Genomic DNA, 21,399 nt, shown 5'->3' on the forward strand with positions numbered 1-21,399 from the left:
TTATCTTCTGTGTCTGTGTTAATTGGTTTCCCTTTTCTTTGTTGAAGAGGGTCTGTGCAATCCTTCTGCCTAGTCCGCCATCTTGCCCCGCCTCCCCACATTTTTTTTTTTTAAACCACATCAAATCTTCTGCTTCTAGGTATGCCTGATATCTGCCTCTCTCCCAACCCCACAGCACCTTCCCACAGAATCAAAGCCTCTTTTCAAATTTACAATCACTGACAGGAACAGAGTACCCAATAAGCAACGTAAGCACCTCTGCTTGTGGGTTAGCCTGATATTCTCCTGTCAGAAAAAATCAAATGACCTCTAAGAAAACTTGCTTGAAAAAGTAGTATAAATCCTTATAGAAGCAAACTGCACATTTTTCTCCTGCTTTCTAGGGACAAGCACTTACATATGTATTTCTAGACAGAGAAAGATTAATCGAAACACAATTTCATCACCTCTTTTTGTATGGGCTGAATTAGACTTCATTTATGTCACATTATATCATTAACACACACAAAGACTCATTCTGTGAGCTAACATGTTTTAAAGCGTACAGTCTGAACTGAGAACAAACTGCTTTAATAGACAGAGGGCCATTTGTGAAGGTCCTTGGGAGCTCCAGTCGTTGCTTGGAATATATATATATATATATATATAATTTATTTTTCTACTTTGAAAGGTTAAGAAGCTTTACTTTCTACTGAAAACTGTGTTTGTGCTAGATCCCCGGGGCTTGTTGCCTGTAAGCACTGTTGGTAATCCAATATGATTGATGTGATTATGCCATGTTTATGGGCATGCCACAGCTAGGAGAAAACCTTCTGGAGAACAGTTCCCACTAGCTCGTTCAAAATAATGGCTTCCCCCTAGGTCCCTAGTCTCATGGGACAACTCAGTCAATTGGCTAACTTAGTTCACAAAAGTAATCTGCCTCCTAATGAAGTGAGTAGTGTCTAGAGTCTTAAAAACTTGAGAATGGGGGAAATGATCCAACATGGCAGACTGGGCAGATATACTACCCACACCCTCTATAACACAGACCCTGGAAACCTAGTAAAGCAGACAGGGATAACAATCCTGGAACCCCAAGCTTCAAATGAAAGGGTAAAGGAATGGATCAAATACTGATTAGAAGAAGAAACTAAATACAAACAGTGAACAAGGAGACAGAATGGTGAATTTCCAATTAGCTTGGCACAGCATGGTCATTTTGAATTATTGAAAGCAGCATTCCCATCAGGGCAGGAACCAGGTAAATGGCTACGCTTGCTCGGGTCTGCACTGGCACCCACACCGGTGACCAGCGACCAGAGAAGTGTGATTACCTTGTTTACCCCATATACAACCTCGTGAGGAGTTCTGGTCTCACGGCAAAGGTGGCAGTTGTTCAAGGAGATAGTTAGCCACATAGTCCATGTCATTGTTAGGTGCTGTCTAGTCATCGCTGACTCACAGCAACCCTATGCACAGCAGAACAAAACACTGGCCGGTCCTGTGCCAGCTTCACAATCCTTGCTAAACTTGAGCCCATCGCTACTGCCACTATGTCAGTCCATCTCGTTGAGGGCCTTCCCCTCTTGCGTTGACCCTCCACCTTAGCAAGCATGACATCCTTCTCCAGTGAATGGTCCTTCTAAGAACATGACCAAAGTATTTAAGACGAAGTCTGGCCATCCTCGCTTCCAAGGAGCATTCCGGCTGCACTTCAACTAGGACAGATTTGTTAGTTCTTTTAGTAGTCCATGGTACTTCCAGCATTCTTTGCCAACACCACAACTCAAAAGCATCGACTCTTTGGTCTTCATTATTCATTGTCCAACTCTCACATGATTGAAAATACCATGGCTTGTGTCAGGCACACCTTGATCCTCAAGGAGACATCTTTACTCTTCAGGACTTGAAAGAGGTCCTTTGCAGCCAATTTTCCCAGTGCTATACATGGCTAGGAGCTCTGGTGGCGTAGTGCCTAAGGCATTTGACTGCTAACTAGAAGGCTGGAGGTTCAAACCCACCACCCACTCCTCAGAAGGAGGTTGGGCAATCTACTTCCATAGTGTTACCACCTCGGAAAATCAAGGCGGGGTCACTATGAGTCGGATCTGACTTGATGGCTGTGCATTGCATTGTGTTCTTTTGTACATTGTCTGATGTCCTGATTGCTGCTTCCTTTGGCATAGATTGTAGAACCAAGCAATGTGAAGTCTTTGACAACTTCAATCTTTTCTCCATTTATCATAATGCTGCTTATTGGTCCAGTTGTGAGGACATCTTGTTTTCTTTATTTTCAGCTGCAATCCATACTGCAGAATGTAGTCTTTAATTTTCATCAGTAAGTGCTTCAAGCCCTCTTCACTTCAGCAAGCAAGATTGTATCATCAGCGTATCGCAGGTTGTTAATGATTCTTCCTCCAATCCTGATGCCACATTCTTCTTCTTATAGTCCAGCTTCTCAGATTATCTGCTGAGTATACATATTGAATAAGTATGGTGAAAGGATACAACCCTGACACACTCCCTTCTTGATTTTAAACCATGCAGTATCCCCTTGTTCTGTATGAATGACAGCCTCCTGGTCTATGTACAGGTTCCTCATGAGTACAACTAAGTGTTCTGGAATTCCCATTCTTCTCAATGTTATCCACAATCTGTTATGATCCACACAATCAAATGCTTTTGCAAAGTCAATAAAACACAAGTAAACATCTTTCTGGTATTCACAAACAATCCATATCCTCTTCCTATTCCTCACTCTTCTTCCTTCGTTGCTCTAGGCTTCGTTAAAAAAAAAAAAAATTATATATATATTATATATAGCAACCCCTCCTTGGGTTTCCGAGGCAGTATCACTACAGAAGTAGATTGCCCCATCTTCCTTCTGAGGAGTGGCTGGTGGGTTTGAACCACCAGCCTTCTGGCTAGCAGTCACTAAGTGCCTTTAGCCACTATGCTACCAGAGATGATACAAGTGCTTCCAAGATACTATCAAGAAAGTGAAAAGACAACTCACAGATTTAGGAGAAAATATTTGCAAGCCATACATCTGAAATCAAGGAGAAGCAGTCAGCAAAAAATTTGGACCTTGGTGGTTTACTTACACCAAGAAGTAGATTGGGGCAGGGGGTGGGGAAGAACCTGTGAATCTGGAAAAAAAAAAAAAAAAAAGCAATCAGTTCAATGGGAGAAAAACCAGGATGGAGATGGTGTTTTTACAGGATAAAATAAGGCAGGCCTCAACCCAAAGTTACTGTTTATTAATGTTCTTATTTTTACTGAGAGGTTACAACCAGCAATTTCTATTCTATCTAGTGTTTTCAGTGGTGCTACTGTGCAGGGGACAAGAAAATAAGGTGTAAAACCGTATGTCGCTTTGGAAAAAGTGGTTTCATCAAACAAAATGACAGAGGAGCAGCTTGTGTTTAAGTAGGACATTTTAGTCCTAGCAGGCAGCCCAGAAACATGAGACATTTTGGAACCCTAAGTGACTGAGGGGCTGGGCTCTCAGAGGCTGGCTTTATTCACCCTCAATTTTCACTTGCACTGACTTATAGCAGCTTTCTGTTGCCAGGGCAGGCAGATGAGAACTAGCAGACAAGCACATTGACTAAGGGCCCAAATTTTTAATGCTCTGCTTAACTCTTACTCAGTTCTGCTAGAAAAATCTCCCTAAACAAAAGCAAAATTCTTATTTTCATCTCAGATCTCCCCACACAAACAAATCCATTGAGTCAGTTCTGACTTATAGCAACACCAGAATCATACAGTTAATAAATATTTATCAATAATGTACAGAAACCTTTGTACAAGTGTTACAACCTAACAGAATTACTTGCCATGTGCTAACAGGCTCTTCTCAGTAACAGTTTCTGGAGTAGCCAGAACTAGGACACAGTTTTTGTTTCTATTTTTAAGGTGGTTTTCCTAATCATAGACCAAATGCTGGATACCTAAGGGTTAGTGTTCTTCTATATGAAATAGGGCTGATTATTCTTTTTTTCAAAGGAAGAAATTGAGGCAGAAAGAGGCTGGTTTGAAATGATGACTAAGTGCAGAACTGCTTGCTCCTTAGAGCCCCGGAGATGTATAATCCCAGGAGTGTGTTCCCTGCATCTGTAGCCAAAGATTGTTGAATTGGTGTCAAAGTTCATCATTTATTCTCTCAAGAAATGTGAAAAATATTTGCCTTCCTCTTAATTTCTATGGAGCACTGCATAATTTATGAAGCCCTTTCATATCCATTATCTTGTTTTAATCTCATCTCAACCCTAAGGTTTTATCATCATTGTTTGTCTTAGTTTCCTAGTGTTGCTATAATACAAATACCACAAGTGGGTGGTTTTAAGGACAGAAATTTATTTCCTCACTTCAGGAGCTGAGTCCAAATTCAGGGTGTAGCTCTAGGAAGAGTCCTTTCTTGTCTGTCTCAAGTCTCTCAGAGCTGGCAATCCTTGGCGTTGCCAGGCTTGGAGATTCGTCTGCCTCTTCCATCAGCTGGTGTCTGTTTTCCCTATGCGCCTGCGTGCCTGTCTCTGTGTCTAACCTGCTCCTTTGATAACTCAGAGGTGATTAGATTTAGAACCAACCCTACTTGGGTGTGATCCAACATCACAACGAAAACCCTACTTCCAAACAGGATTCCATCCACAAGTGTAGGAGTTAGGACTCCAATACATATTCGGGGGTGGGGGCACAATTCAATCTGTAAATTCCATTTGACAAATCTGAGAGGCTAACCCCTTTGCCCAGCTTCACATGGTTTCCAAGTGGTGGCACCAACACTAGGTTTCAATTTCATGACTTCTGTCTTTCCGTAAGACATGCTGCCTTTGAAGTCTGGTCAGGACTTCATTGTATGCCTTTTCTTTTTATGCACAGACTCAAACAAAGGACTTTTTATTCCCCTCCCCAACCGGGAAATAAAGGAATCCCTAATGAGTACTTCTGCAACCCAGGGCAACGGTATACCAGATCAGAAGTTAGACACTTTCCCACTGGGGACACAGGTAATGTATTCATTTTCTAGACGATCTATTGAGTGGTCAATAAATTAATACTAATAATTCAATGGACACTATTTATGAAGGTGTAAGAGGACTTACTTGTTACTAGTAAAAAGTTAATGAGAATTTTTTTGAGTTTGGGTATATAATACCTTCATCTTATAAAAAGACAGGAGTGTCATGTAGTAGGTTTCTGTGTCTTTGGAAACACTATCATTGAGAAATGATCTAAATTACTATTTTTTATCTTCCATTTAAAGGACATGAAGACAGAGGACACTCCAATTTATAGTTTAAGGTTAAGTAGCACTTCTTAGATTAAAAAAGAAAGTTTTCTGATGTGACTAAAGTAAAAGAAAAAAGGAAATTAAATATACTTGTCATATATACTTCCAGTTTAAGGAATAAGGAAATGGTATGTCTTTCTCAGCATGATTACCAAAAAGATACTGAATAGGGTAGTTAAAAACAAACATACATGCACACAAAATCCCCAAATGCTTTTCATTTCGTGTCAGTCCTTGCCTAGTTAGGCCTCAGCTTAATTTTCAGCCTGTTAAAACCTCCAGTAGCTCCTCAGCTTCGTTGCTGTGTGCCATCAGAAAAATTCCCATGCTGAGCTGTTGTAAGCAGAGGAAATACAGTTTTCCACCGTTTGTCATATCCTTTACCTACCAAAGATACTTTGCATTTTCAGAGTCTAAAACAACTTCGTCATCCCAGCAGTGTGATCACTTCTTGGACCTTACTTGAAGGTCTATTTCCCTAGCTTGCAAGGAGGGGCTTCCTTGTTAATAGGAAGTATTCTGAACCCTTGGTCTAATAAGCTCATGTCTGAATGCCCATGGACTCCCTTCTACCTAAACTTTCAAATTTGTTTTAGATGCAGCAAGTGGCAAGAAGGGAAATGTCAAGTGACAGTCACCAGGAAGACGGTAAATATTTGCTCACCAAACCTCTTTTCCCACACTAATCAGGGAAATCTGCATTTAATGGGATTGGGGAGGAAATGAAGATGGCTCAGCTCTGGGCCCTGTTGGTCAGCTCCCTCCTGCTTTCATCAGGAGCTGCCTCCTTGATTAGAGACCTGGGAAGCTTTTTTGCTTGAACAGTGAAACATCCTGCCCCCTCGTTTTTGACTTTTTGTGTTTGCTCACTGTTAGAATTCTTTTTTCTCACCTTTCTTGCGACCTTTCGGATTTTTTCCCCCCTTTACTGGTTTGGAAGTTATAAAGTGTTTCTATACTTTTAGTGTTACTTCAAAAACTATAATAAGTGTCTTTAATTTATGCAATTTAAAATTCACCAATACCTTAACTCTTCTTTTGGATAATGTGAAGACTTTAGAGTCCTTTACTCCATTTAATCCCTCCTGACTTATATAGTATTATTATAAATTTTAATTCTCTATATATTATTTTTAAAAACTTACAAGACATTCTTTTTCATAGAGTCAATATTCATTTAAATTTATCCATGTATTAATCACTTTGTTTACTCTTAATTTACTTTTTTAATCTAAGACTTTCTTTCTGAGATAATTTCCCTCCTGCTTAAAGCAGATCCTTTTGAATTTTCAGTATGGCTCTACTGGTGGTAAATTATTTTCATTTTTGTCTGAAAATACCTTTATTTCATTATCAGTCTTCTTTTTAATGCATTTTATTGAAATATAATTTATGTGCAGTGAAATATACAAAACTAAAGTGACATGGGTCAAAACATGTATTTTTTTTCTGCAGTGTTTCCTCCCCTCCCCACACACCCCTGTCAACCAACAAAGTTTCCCTCCATATATAAACCTTTCCTTGACCCTCCACAGCAACGAACTAATACTATGTTTGTCCTTCTGTGATTGACTTATTTCACCCACCATAATGTCCTCAAGTTCATCCATGTCATGCAGTGTTTTGCAGACTCTACTTATCTTCTTTAGTGTGCATAGCATTCCATTGTGTATATGTATGTACCATAGTTTGGTCACCCACTCTTCCATTGCTGGGCATGTAGGTTGTTTCCATTTTTGGTTATTGTAAATAGTGCTGTGATTAATATGTGTTACACATATTTGTTCCTGTCCTGGCTCTCACCTCTCTGGGATATATACCTAGTAATGGGATTGCTGGGTCAAATGGTATCTCCAATTCCAGCTTTCTAAGGAATCGCCATACTGCTTTCCACAGTGGTTGTGTCACTTCACAGTCCCACCAGCAGTGTATGAGAATCCCAATCTCTCCACATCCCTGCTGGCATTTGTTATTTTCTGTCTCATTGAACTTTGCCATTAGTGCTGGGGTGAGATGGTATCTCATTGTTGTTCTGATTTGCATATCTCTGATGGCCAGTGACTGTGACCATCTCTTCATGTATTTGCTGGCCACCTGAATAACCTCCTTGGTGAAGTGTCTATTCATGTCTTCTGCCCATTTTTCAATTGGATTGTTAATCCCTTTGTGTTGAGGCAATGGAGTTTTCTATAAATCTTAGAGATTGTCAGTTATGTAATTATCAACAAGTATGAATTTGTTGCTATCGTTTTGTTATGTGCTTTTTTGTGGTGTTGATTTCTTTGTTCCATATAATTTTCTGTGCTGAGCTTGTTTTATTTATGAATTGTGTTATCTCTTCCTTTGTTGCTATTGTTTTAGTATTTGCTAAATATTTGTGCTGGTCCTCTTTTTTTATTTTGATATGAAGGTTTATCATTTTTCTTTGAGGTTATCCTGTGATTTATAGTTTTCTTCCCAAGGGTAGAACAGTCTGTTCTATCTTGTAGTTGTCTTGATTTCCCTAGCGTTTAGAAGTTCTGTAACTACACAATTTTTCCCCCCTTTTTGGTTTTTAGTTGTCCTCATTTGTCAGTTGATGTCTCTGGTTCCGTTTACAATCTTGTAGGCTTATTTACTTTGGATACTTCTATACCTGGGTTGTTTTCTGGGTTATGTCATCATGTGTGTTAATTGTCAGTTGTTGTTTGCTTTTGTTGGTTCTCTGTCCAAAGGATTCCCTTTAGCATCTCTTGTAAGGTTGGTCTGGTTTTAACAAATTCCCTTACTTTCTGCTTATCTGGAAATGTCCTAATTTTACCATCATATTTGAGGGACAGTTTGGTTGGGTACATAGGTCCTGGTTGGAAATTTTTCTCTTTTATTTCATTATCATTCTTAAAGAATGTTTTTACTAGGTGTAGATTTCTAAATTGGCAGTTATTTCTTTCAGAATATTAAAGGTATTTCACTGTATTCTGACTTTTATGGTTGCTTTTGAGAAGTCAGCTGAAAGTTTATCACTTCTTTAAGGATAATTTGTATTTTATTCTCTGGCTGCTTTTAAGATTTTCCAGTTCTCTTCCTCTTCCTCCACCACTACCACCACTACCACCCCCACCCCCACAGTTTTACTCTGAGGTATAGGTTTATTTTTATTTTTCCTGTTTGGTGTCTACTGTGCTCGAATCTGTGAATTATGTCTTTCACTAATTCTGGAAAAATCTTCAAATATTGTTTGTTCTAGTCTTTCTCTCTTGTCCTTTTGGGTTTCTTGATTAAATAAATATGTTATATTTCCACTCTGTCCTCTTTGTCTCTTATTCTGTCTTTTATGTTTTTAAAATATTTTATTCTGGTCTACATTCTGGATAATTTCTTTTGACCTATATTCCAATTCACTAACATTCTCATCAGCTGTATCTAATCTGTTATTAAGATTGTCTCTTGAATTACTAATTTCATTTGTATTTTTCAATTCTGAGAGTTTGATTTGGTTCTTTCTCAAATCTACTGAATCACTTCTTATAAGCAGAAAATGTCTAGCTTTTTTCCTACTTAAATATAGTTAGTTTAGTTGTCTTCTGTGCTGTGTCTGTTAATTTCAGTATCTGATTTTATTTTCCTTGTGATCTGCTGTCTGCTTTTCTGCTGATTATTACTCATGTTGTCTTATTTAATTCTTGTTTTCTTTTGTTTTGGTCATTTGCTGGTTATTATATTTGAAAAAAGTATTAGTATAAATAATCTGAACTCTTGTATGAAGGTGTCTTTTTAGAACAGATTTCATTGTGTGGGTTTCCTAAATCACCAACAGTCTAGCATCATCTTAAACCAAGTTCAAGGCTTGAGGTTCCCTGGACCACCCAGCTAAAGCAAACCTGGATTACCAATCAGTACAGGGGCTGGAATTTTTTTTTTTTTTTTTTTTTCAAGTTTACCTTTGCTTTGGTGGTTGTGTCCCTTTTAGGATGTGTGGGCCAGGGGAGTTACATTCCTCACTTTGGATGGACCCTGTACTCTGACTTCAGCCCCTGTCACCCTAAAGGGCCTTAAGTGCTAAACTTATCTATTTGGGTTCTTGCTGTTTCCTGGATTTTGTCCTGAAAACTCCTCACTATTCCTTTAGCTCTTTTGTTCAATAGGAAGGATAGTCCGAATTATCTCATTTATTATTACTTGAAACTGAATTGACCAATTAACCAATACATTTGATTCTTGGGAGCTCTGGTGGCAAAGTGCCTAAGACATTTCTATTAGCCAGAAGGCTGGCGGTTCAAACCCACCAGCCACTACTCGGAAGGAAGATTGGGCAATCCGCTTCTGTAGTTGATACTGCCTCAGAAACCCAAGGAGGGGCTGCTGTGAGTCAGATCCGACTCAACGGCAGTGAGTTTGGTTTTATTTGGTTTGATTCTTAGCTGCTTTTTGTTACTTAAAGATACTGTCCTACAACCTTTCACCCACTGTATATGCTGACCCTGGGTAAAATATTGGTGTCTTCTAGGTCCTTGAGAGTTAAAAGGCATTTTTTTTTTTTTAAGGTAAATATGACTAACTCAATTATAGTATTTTTTTGTTTCCTAAGGAAACCGTTCAAGCACGTGAAGCTCTGAAAGCGCCAAGGAGCACAGAGCCTTATCTTTTTGTCGGCTGCTCTGCCTGCCCCACTAGGAGGCTTTTTGGAGATGACGGATACAGTTATCTGAGAGAAATGCTTTATGGCTGGGTCAGTACCTGTGCCAGAGATTTTCATAGGGTTTGCATTCCTTGTCATTCGAATGGACTGGAATAGTGGTTCCTGTTGTGTGAACTCTAGGACTTCTGGATGGCTTCGAGATGGGAGTGGGCTTAGCTTTAATGCAAGGAGTTATGAAATCATAGGCCTCTAACTATTTCCCACAGATTCAATACATAAAATCACAACTATTGTCAAGTGGAGGTGAGTTCATTAGCTTTTTTTTTTTTTTTTTTATGAAGATGATGTCTAGAAAACTCTGACACCTAGTTTTCTGAGGGAATTCCCACAGGATTAGATTGACATGAAATTTGTCCCCATGTAACACAGATTCTTTACTGTTTATATAAATGTTCCATAGGGCTTTTGTTCCATATGGAAGTCCTTTTTATCACTTTATGCTACCATTTCTAAAATTTAAATAATTTTTTTTCCCCAAGAACTTTTTCTGGTATACATAGAGTAAGTCTAGCAAACAGAGGTACTCTAACTGGGCCAAGAAGCATTCTCATCATGTTTTGTTTTCCCCTTGATGGCGGTTAGAATTCAGACGCTACTCGCCTCATCAATCCAGAGTTCAATCCCCAGAGAAGATGGGTAGAGAAGGCTACCGAGTATCTTTTTTGGCCAGTAAGTCATCGGGTTCTTCTCCAGAAAAGGAATTGAAACAAAAACCTGATACATACCAGCTTACCCATGATGCCTCATTGGGTAAACGCCTGGATGTGGGGGACTCTAGCCAGATCCATCCCTATCAGTTTCCTTCAGATGTTGGTCTGGAAAATTATGATAGTCATTATCCTCAAACTCTTTCCCTGCATGAAAGTCTTGGTAAAAGGCCTCACAGAAACAAGAGCTACCGAGAATATAGCACAAAGCCTTCAAATGACATGAAGGCCACTGCATCCCATCCCTGTGGAGACTTGCTGACTTCTCTGTCTAATCCTGACTACAGCACCAGAAGGCTCTTGAAACTTAGTTCAGGTAATAACTTCTTGTCAATTTACAGATCTTTTTCATAGGTGTGAAGATAGAAGGTATAACTGGGAAGTTTGGAATTAGTATTTCTTAAATTACATTAGCATTTCTTAAATTGTATTTCAGGGTCACCAGTGGTCCATGGAACCTCCAGAAATCTGCAGGGTATGAGTGTAACATGATAGAGAAAATTTGTAGAAATGTGAGCTTCATAACTACATGTTATTTTAGTTAACTAGCATTTTGGGAATATTTCTAGCAGCATCTAGTCTTCTCTGGTCACAGTGACTTCTATTCTGAGTTACTTTCAGAAGAGACTGGTTGCAGGGTAACTGATGGAGACCACTCTTCAGTTACTTGTTAATTCATTCAACAAATTTGTTGAACACCTACTATGTGCCAGATACTCTTTGTGCTCTGCAAAAATAGTAGCAAACTAAATAAATAAAGTCCCTACTTTTGTGGAGTTTACATTCTAGTAGGATAGTAGTTATGAAAAATAAGTTAACATATTAATGTATGTCAGGTTATGATTAGGGCTGTGAAGAAAAATAATATAAAAATATAGAGAATAACGTACTATTTTAGATAAGAGAGGTCAGGGAATGCTTCTCTGATGAGCCACTATAAAAGAAGAGAACTAAATGGAGTGAGAGTGAAAGCCATGTGGATAACTAGAGGAAAAATTCGTAAACAGTGGAAATGGTAAGTGCAAAATTCCTGAGACTGGAACATGCTTGGCATATTCAAAAGAATGAGACCAGTGTGGCTGCAGAGGAGTGAGCAAGGTGAATGTACAGATGAAACCAGAGAGGTCACCAGAAATTTATTCTTGTGAGAATGGAAACCATTGGAGGGTCTGTAGCAGAGGAGTAACATGATCTGACTTAAAAATTACTCTTGTTACTGGGTTAAGAATAGACTGTGGGGAGCAAGGATAAAAATAAGGAAACACTTTAGGATAGACTCTGGATGAAAGAGAGTGGTAGAGGTGGTGAGAAGCAGTCAGATTCTGAATATGTTTGGAGTTAGCACCCCATTATTTACTGATGTATTGAAGGTGAAGTGTGAGAGAAAGAGGGTCAAAGATGACTCCAAGGTTTTTTGAGTCTGAATAACTGGAAGAGCAGTAACACAGTGCCTAAGGCACTTGACTGCTAACCAGAAGGCTGGTGGTTCAAACGCACCAGCCACTCCTCGGAAGGAAGGTTGGGGAATCTACTTCTGTAGTGATACCACCTCAGAAACCCAAGGGAGGGGTTGTTGAGTCAGGTCTGACTCCACAGCACATAACAACAACAACAATAACAAAATGGGCTGTCACCTAGGGAGTGAATATAGATATAAGAGAGATCTGAGGATTGATTCTGGTCCTCCAACAATTTGAAGTCAGGTAGATGAAGAGGACCCAGCATGGAGACCAAGAAAAGAATAGCCAACAAGGAAGGAGAAGAAAAAGCCAAGAGAAAGTAGTATCTTGGAAGCCAAGTAACTCATGTTTTTCAAGGAGGGGAGTGATTAATGCTATGTGAGATGCTTATGATAGAGTGAGAATGAGCTTTGGGAGTGACAATGAATATGATATTTGGCAACACAGAAGACATTAGTGAATAGCTACAGGGAAAGCTTGAGAATAAAAGTCTTACTGAGGTGAGTTCAGTAAAGAATTGGAGGAAAGGCAATAAAGGTAATGAGTATATACAACTCATTTAAGGAGTTATGGAGTAAAGGGGAGCAGAGAAATGGAAGGAGAGAGGGTCAAGGAGATCCTGAAGGCAATGCTCCAATAGAGGGAAAGTGGATGATGCAGGAGGGAGAAAGGGCAATTATAAGAAAGAAAGGAAAACAACCATGGGTAGTCTAGAGAAGATGGACTCTAGCCACCAGTGGGGAGGATGGCCTTAGAAGCACAGACAGATCATCTTTCATGACAAGAAGGAAGGCAGAGAATCTACGAGCACAAATACAGGAGAGTTGGTAGATTTAGTGGTGGGACCTCATAGACATTCTCTTTGATCGCCTCTGCCTTCTCAGTGAAATAAAAGGTCAACAGCTGAGAGTGAGGAGGGTGGAGATGGTATTAGAAGTTTGAGGAGGAAGGAGAAAGTGTAATAGTCATCTTAGAGAACAGAAGAGTAAATTGGCTAGGGTAATAGGATAGGTGAGCAGTACTAGGGGCCCAGTTAAGGTAGTGTTTATGAGCTTAAAGTGAGGATGGTCAAACATGTTATGTTGCTCTCCAGCTACTTTCCACTACTCTGGTGTAGGCTTGGAATAGATGGACAGTTGGATTCAACCAGAGTTGGAGTTTAGTCCAGTGGGAGGAGAGAGAGAGAAGGGGTCCAGGGAGTTAAGGGCATATTCTAGGGAGTGATTATTTTGACCTTTGGGTTCCAGGCTGGGTGAGACATGAGGAAACTGAAGAGCAGGTTGATCTTGTAGCCTCTTTCCTCCACAGATCTGTACGCCACAACCCATTTCAACAGTGATCCTGCTCTGCTGGTCAGTGTAGAGCAGCAGCTACCCACCAGCCCCAGTGACTTAACACCAGCACATGGTTCTTTCTCAAACAACTCTGTCCTGGGAAACTCTCTGCGAACACTGATGCTGCCATCTGGGACTTCAGAAGACAGAGAGATTTTGGCCAAGAGGTCATTAAGCCCGTCGAAGAGAGGATTCAAACGGAAGGACAATATCCTTGCCACCCTGAACCCAAAGCATGGTTTCAGAGAGGCTGCAGGCAGTGAGGCAAGTGTTGGCTATTTGTGCTTGTGGACAACATGCATCAGGGCCAAGACCAGAATGGGGTTCTGTTGGGTGTGGCGGTAGTTCTGACCAAAAGTGCTAGAAATTGAAAGGGGTTTTCAGAGGCCACTCGTTAGCACTGCCCAGTCAAAGCCTGTGGTTCTTCCGCCCTGGGAAAAGTCATTCCCCTTCTGTTAACATTTCCTTATTTCTGCCACAGGGAGAACTGTCCCAGATCTACTTCCAGAGTTTAAACATGGTGAAAAGTACTTTGATAATAAGAAGTGCCAGACAAGTGTTTACCGAGGAAGGAATGCCATAGGCAGTACAGGGGGCTCAGGATTGTCACAAGATTGATCTCTGTGGCTTTGATGTTTATAATCTCATTATCTTTACACATTTGTTTCTGCCACAAATGACTAACTTGTTTGTCTTTGTTTGAAAAAATCAATGCTATTCTGTCTAGAAATTGATTAGCAGCAAGGAGATGATGAATTAGATGCAGATGAATTAGATTATTCAAGGGACTTTTAGCAGAAAGTGGTTCAGAGAATAAACACAAAATTGAGGATCATTGCCACACCTACAGTCCAAGTCATTTTATAAAATTGTAGTATGATGGTGTTGTACAATAAGACCTCATAATTATTCTGTTATTACTAATTGTCAATTTTTGTTAATTTAAAAATGGCTTATTTTAGCTTACTGAATCAAAGGTATTAATAAGTAATGGGTCCAGTAACTAAATTCTAAATATTATAGGGCATTTATGTTGATAAAACAGTAATATTAGTGTGAAGTACTTGCTAATTTATGCCTATTGGGTACATTCCTCCACGGAGAATGTCTTCCACTCTCCTCTCTTGTCTGTTTAAATGCTAATTATTCTCGCAAGTCCTGCTGTCACCATGAAATTTTTTCTTCAGTTAGGGAAACCACAGCTGTTAGGGGCCTCTCCTCCTTTGGGCTTCCCATGATCCTTTGTCATATGAATCACTTGTCATTTGATCATTTACTGTCCTATAAGGAAGAAAGTTCTTCATGAGCACAGTTAAGTGTTCTGGAATTCCTGCTCTTTGCAATGTTATCCATAATTTGTTATGGTCCACATAGTCAAATCCCTTTTCATAGTCACTAAAACACAGGTAAACATCTTTCTGGTATTCTCTGCTTTCAGCCAAGATACATCTGACATCAACAGTGATATCCCTCATTCCACGCCCTCTTCTGAATTTGGCTTCAATTTCTGACGGTTTTCTGTTTATGTACTGCCTCAACTGGTTTTGAATTATTTTCAGTGCAATTTTCTTTTTTATGATACTAATAATACTGTTCAATAATTTCCACATTCTGTTGGATCACCTTTCTTTGGAATGAGTACAGATATGAATCTCTTCCAATTGGTTGGAAGAGGTAGCTGTGTTCCAAATTTCTTGACATAAATGAGTGATTGTTTCCAGTATTGCATGCATTTGTTGGAATTTCTCATTGGGTATTCCATCAATTCTTGGAGCCTTGATTTTTGCCAATGCCTTCAGTGAAGTTGGGACTTCTTCCTTCAGTACTGCTGGTTCTCGATCATATGATACTCCTGAAATAGGTGAACATTGACCAGTTCTTCTTGGTACAGTGACTGTGTATTCTTTCCATCTTCTTTTAATGGTTCCTGCATTGTTTGATATTTTGCCCATAGAATCCTTCAACGTTGTAACTCGAGGCTTGAATTTTTTCTTCAGTTCTTTCAGCTTGAGAAATACTGAATGTGTTCTTCCCTTTTGATTTTGCACATTTCATTATAATATTTTACTTATGGAAATCTTCTGTTCAGCTTTTTTTTTTTAAGTCATCGTTTCTTCCATTCAATTTAGCTACTCTTCATTCAAGAGCAAGTTTCAGTGTCTCCTCTGACATATGTTTTGGTCTTTTCTTTCTTACATAGACCAAAATACAGTAGTTTGGGTAGAATAAGGGATTCTGCATGGTTTCAAATGAGGAAAAGTGTGCAGCAGGGTTGTATCCTTTCACCAGACTTTCAATCTGTATGCTGAGCAAATAATCCCAGAAGCTAGACTCTGTGAAGGAGAACGTGACATCAGAATTAGAGGAAGACTAATCAACCTGCGATATGCAGATCACACAACGTTGCTTGATGAAAGTGAAGAAGACTGAAAGCACTTACTGATGAAAATAAAAACTTCAGGGTTAAATATGGATTACACTTCAACATAAAGAAAACTAATATCTTCACAACTGAGCCAATATGCAACATCGTGATAAATGGAGAAAAGACTGAAGTCAAGGATTTCATTTTAGTTGCATCCACAATCAATGGCCATGGAAGCAGCAGTCTAGAAATCAAACAACATACTGTACTGGGCAAATCTGCAAAAGACCTGTTTAAAGAGTTAAAGAGCAAAGATGTCACTTTGAAGACTGGCCCAGGCGATGGTGTTTTCAGTAGCCTTATACGCATGTGAGAAATGGACAAGGAATAAGGAAGAGCACAAAAGAATTGGAGAATCGATGCATTTGAATTGTGGAGTTGGCTAAGAATACTGAATATATCATAGACTGCCAGAACGGTGAACAAATCTGTCTTAGAAGAAGTACAGCCAGAGTGCTCCATACTTTCTTTGCTCAAGTTATCAGGAGGGACCAGTTCCTGGAGAAGGGTGTCATGCTGGGTAAAGCAGAAGGTCAGTGAAAAAGAGAAAGACCCTCAACAAGATGGATTGACATGGTGGCTGCAACAATGGGCTCTAGCATGGCAACAGATAGGAAGATGGTGCAGGATCAAGCAGTGTTTTGTTCTGTGGTACGTGGGGTCAGTGAGAGTTGAAACTGACTCAACAGCACCTAACAACAAGGAAGCAAGCGATCTGGTCAAAAGTACCTATTTCTAATCACTTACGTTTTTAGATGTTAGAAATCTTTTGGGGTGATGGGTTTATAGGTTTTGTGTGTGTAGGTGTGTGTGTGTGTGTGTTTTCCTCTTTACATATTTTTGATTCACTTTCCAGAACTTTAGAGGTATGGCAGATATTGAGAGAGGTTATAATTTTTGTGTACCAAAGGGGGCAGTCTTGTAATACTTACTTAGTAGCTTTTTGGTCTCTTCCCTCCCACACCCCCATTTTCAGCCACTGATACTTTATCAGACAAGAGCACTTTAAATGTTTATGTATTTAGGGTGAAAATACAGCAACACTGGGTATTGAAATACTGTATCAATAAGACCTGTTCCAGGAAATTTTTTCACATCTATTTCATGTTCTATTGTTAAAATAGCAATTAAAATCTCAATTCATTCTAAAATTGTTCTTTTCTGGACTATCTTTAAAAAACTCCTATTTCTTTTTTCCTATTAGACATAGCTTCTTCTACCTGAAAGCCTGAAAAGAGCTGCTTGAATAAAAATATAAAAGAAATATGTTGTTCAGTTTCTACGAAGGTGTAAGGCAGAAAATAGCTAAAAAGAAAAGAGCACTTAAATTTTTGAAAAAGAAAAAAAAAACTGCTTCACAGTCAGATGTGATAACATTAAGTAATTATCTGTAGGGTTTTTTTTTTTTTTAAACATTGAAAGCACCAAAGATTGAGAACTCATTTGCCTGTTCTTTGTATCAGCTTTCTGGAAGTCCATGGTAACATACAGGAGAGACTGACAGATCTGTAGAGTAAAGCTCACTATTGTTTTTTATTCATTCAGAAATGAATATATATGATTCCTATTGAATAAAATTATCTTTGGTACTGGGCCCAACAATGACATTTAAAATGTTACAGGACATTTATGTTTATTATAAATTAATATATTAAATATAAGCTTATTGTGACCTAAAATTTTATTAAATTACTCCCCATTTTCATTTCATGATATATAATAGTTTTTTTTTAATGTTCTGCCATTTAATCTTTCCATTATTATGTTACAAAATATATTGAATCACAGATGTAGGTGTCAAACAACATGCTTTTGGTTTCCTTCTGAAAATCCTTCCAGAAAATTATGATTTAAAAAAAAAAAAAAACTCACTGCCATTGAGTTGATTCCGACTTATAGTGATCCGCTTTGGGTTTCCCAGGGGGTAAATCTTTACGGAAGTAGATTGTCCAGTCTTCCTTCTCTGGAGTGGCTGGTGAGTTTGAACCACCAATCTTCTGGTTAGCGGTCAAATGCCTTAGGCACTATGCCATATTAACTTTGAATTATATCTTCTTATATTTATTTTCTATGTAAATAATGATACTCAAATCCAAACTGAAAGGTGAGAAAATACATGTTTTTTTAATGTTAACACTTCAAGTGTCTGAGTTCTTACTTCCCTTCTTGCGTAAGAATGACAATGGTTGTTTTTTTTCCTTGAGTCTCTCTCTAGTGACCTGGGCAGTTTGCATGGTTTGCCAGGAAACCACAGTCCCCCGCTCCCTGCCAGAACCTCCCATGTGGCGACTGTCCTCAGACAGCTCCTAGAGCTTGTGGATAAGCACTGGAACGGCTCGGGCTCCCTCCTCCTCAACAAGAAGTTCCTTGGTGAGTCTGTCAATTTCCTGGGAAGGGCTTCCGCCTTGCTTCTGCTCTGTGTTCTGGTGAAAGCCGTTTAGCTGCCTTAGCGTGCAAGGAAAATGGTTTTTGTGGTCACTTTCCAGATCTTCTCAGGAACACAGTCATTATCTGCACTTCTTCATCCCTGTTTCTAATCAGCTCTCTTTCCTCATGTGCTATTGGTTTTGTTCCTCTGATTTTTTTGGTAGTCACTGATAATAGAGACCGGCCAGATCTGGGACACTGAGAGCCCGTCATGTTCATGAATACAAAAAGATTTTATGATCCTTGGGAAAGGGCCAAGGGAAACTGGGTTTGATCAGAGTTCCGAGATGACAATTGAAATGTTAGGATTTGAAAAACTATAGCTAGTAAAGTAACCTGGGCTCTTTGTCATTCAGTGTGTAGTGGAGTATTTTTTGGTGGTTGTTGCTGGTTTCTTTTTGTGTGTGTGGTTAGAAAAATGGACAGATGAACAGTTTTGCAAATGCCAGTCCTCATGTGTTTATCTGTTGATTAATGGAAGAAGAGTTCAAAGAGCTTTTGTTGGTGGTAAAAGTTTAAAAACTAGGAACTTAAAATTTGGGTTTTGTTGTTGTTTTTCCCCTCCTTCTATTTTCTAAAGAGATACACAGGGAAAAGAAATCCTGGCCCAGTTGTTTTCCTTTCCATGTTAACCCTTTGCTCTAATTTTGTAGACAATACTTCCTTGGAGCCACTGGTCAGCAGTGGGGAGTGCGCAGACCTCACGCTCAGACGGGATCTGCTGCTGTTTCACCAGAGATGATGTGGCATATAATCTTTTCCTTTATAAAACACCTCTTGCAACCACATACTAAAATACTTGTATTTATAAAAGGAAACAATTAGCTTACTCTTTTGTCCTACAGAGCTGGCAGTTATACTGTAGGAATTCTGTGCTTTGGCCTTTTTTTTTAAATTGTGATTTAGGTAAAAGTCTACAGAGCAAATTGATTTTACATTCAACAATCCATACACTTTTTGTTTTGTGATATTTATTACAATCCCCACAATATAATAGCTCTCTTCCCACTTCCTCCCTGTGTTTACCATTTCTCTTGTCCTTTTTTTCTTTCCCTTCTTGCCTTCTGAGCTTTATCCCTGGGAAAATGCTGCCCTTTTGATCTGAAAAGGTTGATTATTCTAAAGAGTGTATACTTTCCTGGCATTATTGTTCACCTTACAGCTCTATTGTTTGGCTGAAGATTGAGTCGTGGGGGTGGGCTCAGTTCCCAGCTTAAAGGGTGACTAAGGGCCATAGTCTCTGTGGTTCTACCAGTCTCTATCAGACCTTTGTTCCACATTTTTCTCCCACTCTATCTGGGACCTCCTACTGTGATCTATTTCAGAATGGTCAGCAGTAGCAGCTGGGCACCATCTAGTTCTTCTGGTCTCAGGGTCATGGAGGCTGGGGTACATGTGCTCCAATAGTCCTTTAGATTAACTGTATCTGTGTCTTTGATTTTCTTCACTCTTCTTTGTTCCAGATGAGGAGAAAATAATAGTAGCTCCTTAAATGGCCACTCACAAGCTTTTAAGACCCCAGTCACTAGTCACCAAGACAGGATGTAGAACATTGTTTTTGTGGACTTTGTTATGTCAATTGACCTTAATGTCCCCCAAGACTATAGTCCTGAGCCCCCAGGCCCAGCATCTCCTTTCCTCAAGGTATTGGTTTGACTAAGAAGTTTTCATAACTTTGCTGTCTGTATGTTCTACTATATTTATGGGATATTTGAAGCACATATAGATACATAAGTAGAAATACCCTCTGGCAAACTTATATATATTCATTGGTGTGGTGCCATTGACTTTTCCACCCCTATTTAGCTTGAGTGTCTATGTATGTACTCGTAGTTTGTTATTACTGTTCTTGCAGGATTGTGTGCGTAATAGTATTCACCTTTGTTGCCTTTAACTCTTGTGCTCCTCCCATGTCTTCCTTTGCCTCGATCATTTGTGCTGACCTCCCCTTTATTGTATATTGCCTTTGCCTTCACCGGAGTCGATACATGGCTCCCTTTTAGTTCGCGATTTACCTTTCCTTCCCCCTCTACCCCTGGTAGCCTTCAAAGAATGATTATTTCTGTGTGTAAACTACCTTTTCTGATTTTTTACAGTAGTGGGTTCATACAATATGTGTCCTTTTGTGATTGACTAATTTCACTCAGCACAGTGTCCTCTAGGTACCAATTTTGCTTAGCATAACATCCTCTAGGCTCATCCATGTTATGAGATGTATCACAGATTTTTTGTTGTTGTTTAATGTTGCATAGTATTCCACTGTGTATATATACCATAGGTTTTTTGTTTTAATCTTTTCATCCATTGATGCGCACTTAGGTTGTTTCCATCTCTTTGCTATTGTGAATAATGCTGCAATAAACATTGGTAAATGTATGTCTGTCTGAGCCACAAATCTTACTTCTTTTGGATATATACCTAATAGTGGAATTGCTGGGTCATATGGTATTTCTCTTTTCAACTTTTTAAGGAAGCGCCATACCATTTTCCACAGTGGTTGTACCACTTTAGTCTCACCAGCAGTGTATGAGGGTTCTAGTCTCTCCACACCTTTACAGGCATTTGTCATTTTCTTTTTCTTTTTTTTTTTTTTTTTTGTTTTTACATACCTTATTTTCTATTTTCTGTCACACATACCCTACCTCTCTTCCCAAATTTCTTTTTCTTTTTTTTTTTTTTTTTTGTTTTTAACTTTGCTACTAATGCTGGGGTGAGATGATATCTCATAGTTGTTTTGATTTGCATTTTTCTAATTGCTAATGATCACGAGCATTTCTTGATGTGTTTGTTAGCTGCCTGAATGTCTTCTTTGGTGACGGGTCTGTTCATGTCCTCTGCCCATTTTTTAATTGGATGGTTTGTCTTCTTGCTGTTGAGGTATTAAAGTTTTCTATAAATTTTAGAGATTAGTCCCTTGTCCAATATGTCATTGCCAAAATATTTTCTTTTTACTTTTTTAGTGAAATCTTTTGATGCACATAAATGATTAAGCTTTGTTGTTGTTGTTGTTGTTAAGTGCCGTCGAGTCGTTTCCGACTCATAGCGACCCCATGCACAGCAGAACGAAACACTGCCCGATCCCGCACCAGCCCC

At 39.1% G+C, this 21,399-nt stretch overlaps 1 protein-coding gene across 1 annotated transcript in view; it reads left to right on the forward strand.

Moving 5' to 3' along the window:
• Nucleotides 1–21,399, forward strand: part of LRRC36 (leucine rich repeat containing 36) — a 66,340-nt gene that overhangs the window by 31,588 nt on the left and 13,353 nt on the right. The window contains exons 6-10 of the mRNA XM_007940250.1: nt 4,864–4,991; nt 5,872–5,923; nt 10,536–10,976; nt 13,429–13,718; nt 18,084–18,249. Coding sequence (XP_007938441.1) covers nt 4,864–4,991; nt 5,872–5,923; nt 10,536–10,976; nt 13,429–13,718; nt 18,084–18,249 — 1,077 coding nt within the window. The remainder of the gene's footprint in view (nt 1–4,863; nt 4,992–5,871; nt 5,924–10,535; nt 10,977–13,428; nt 13,719–18,083; nt 18,250–21,399) is intronic.

The sequence above is a fragment of the Orycteropus afer genome, unplaced genomic scaffold (genome assembly GCF_000298275.1).
Source record: "Orycteropus afer afer isolate SDZICR_OR568_19922 unplaced genomic scaffold, OryAfe1.0 scaffold00067, whole genome shotgun sequence".
Lineage (NCBI taxonomy): Eukaryota > Metazoa > Chordata > Mammalia > Tubulidentata > Orycteropodidae > Orycteropus > Orycteropus afer.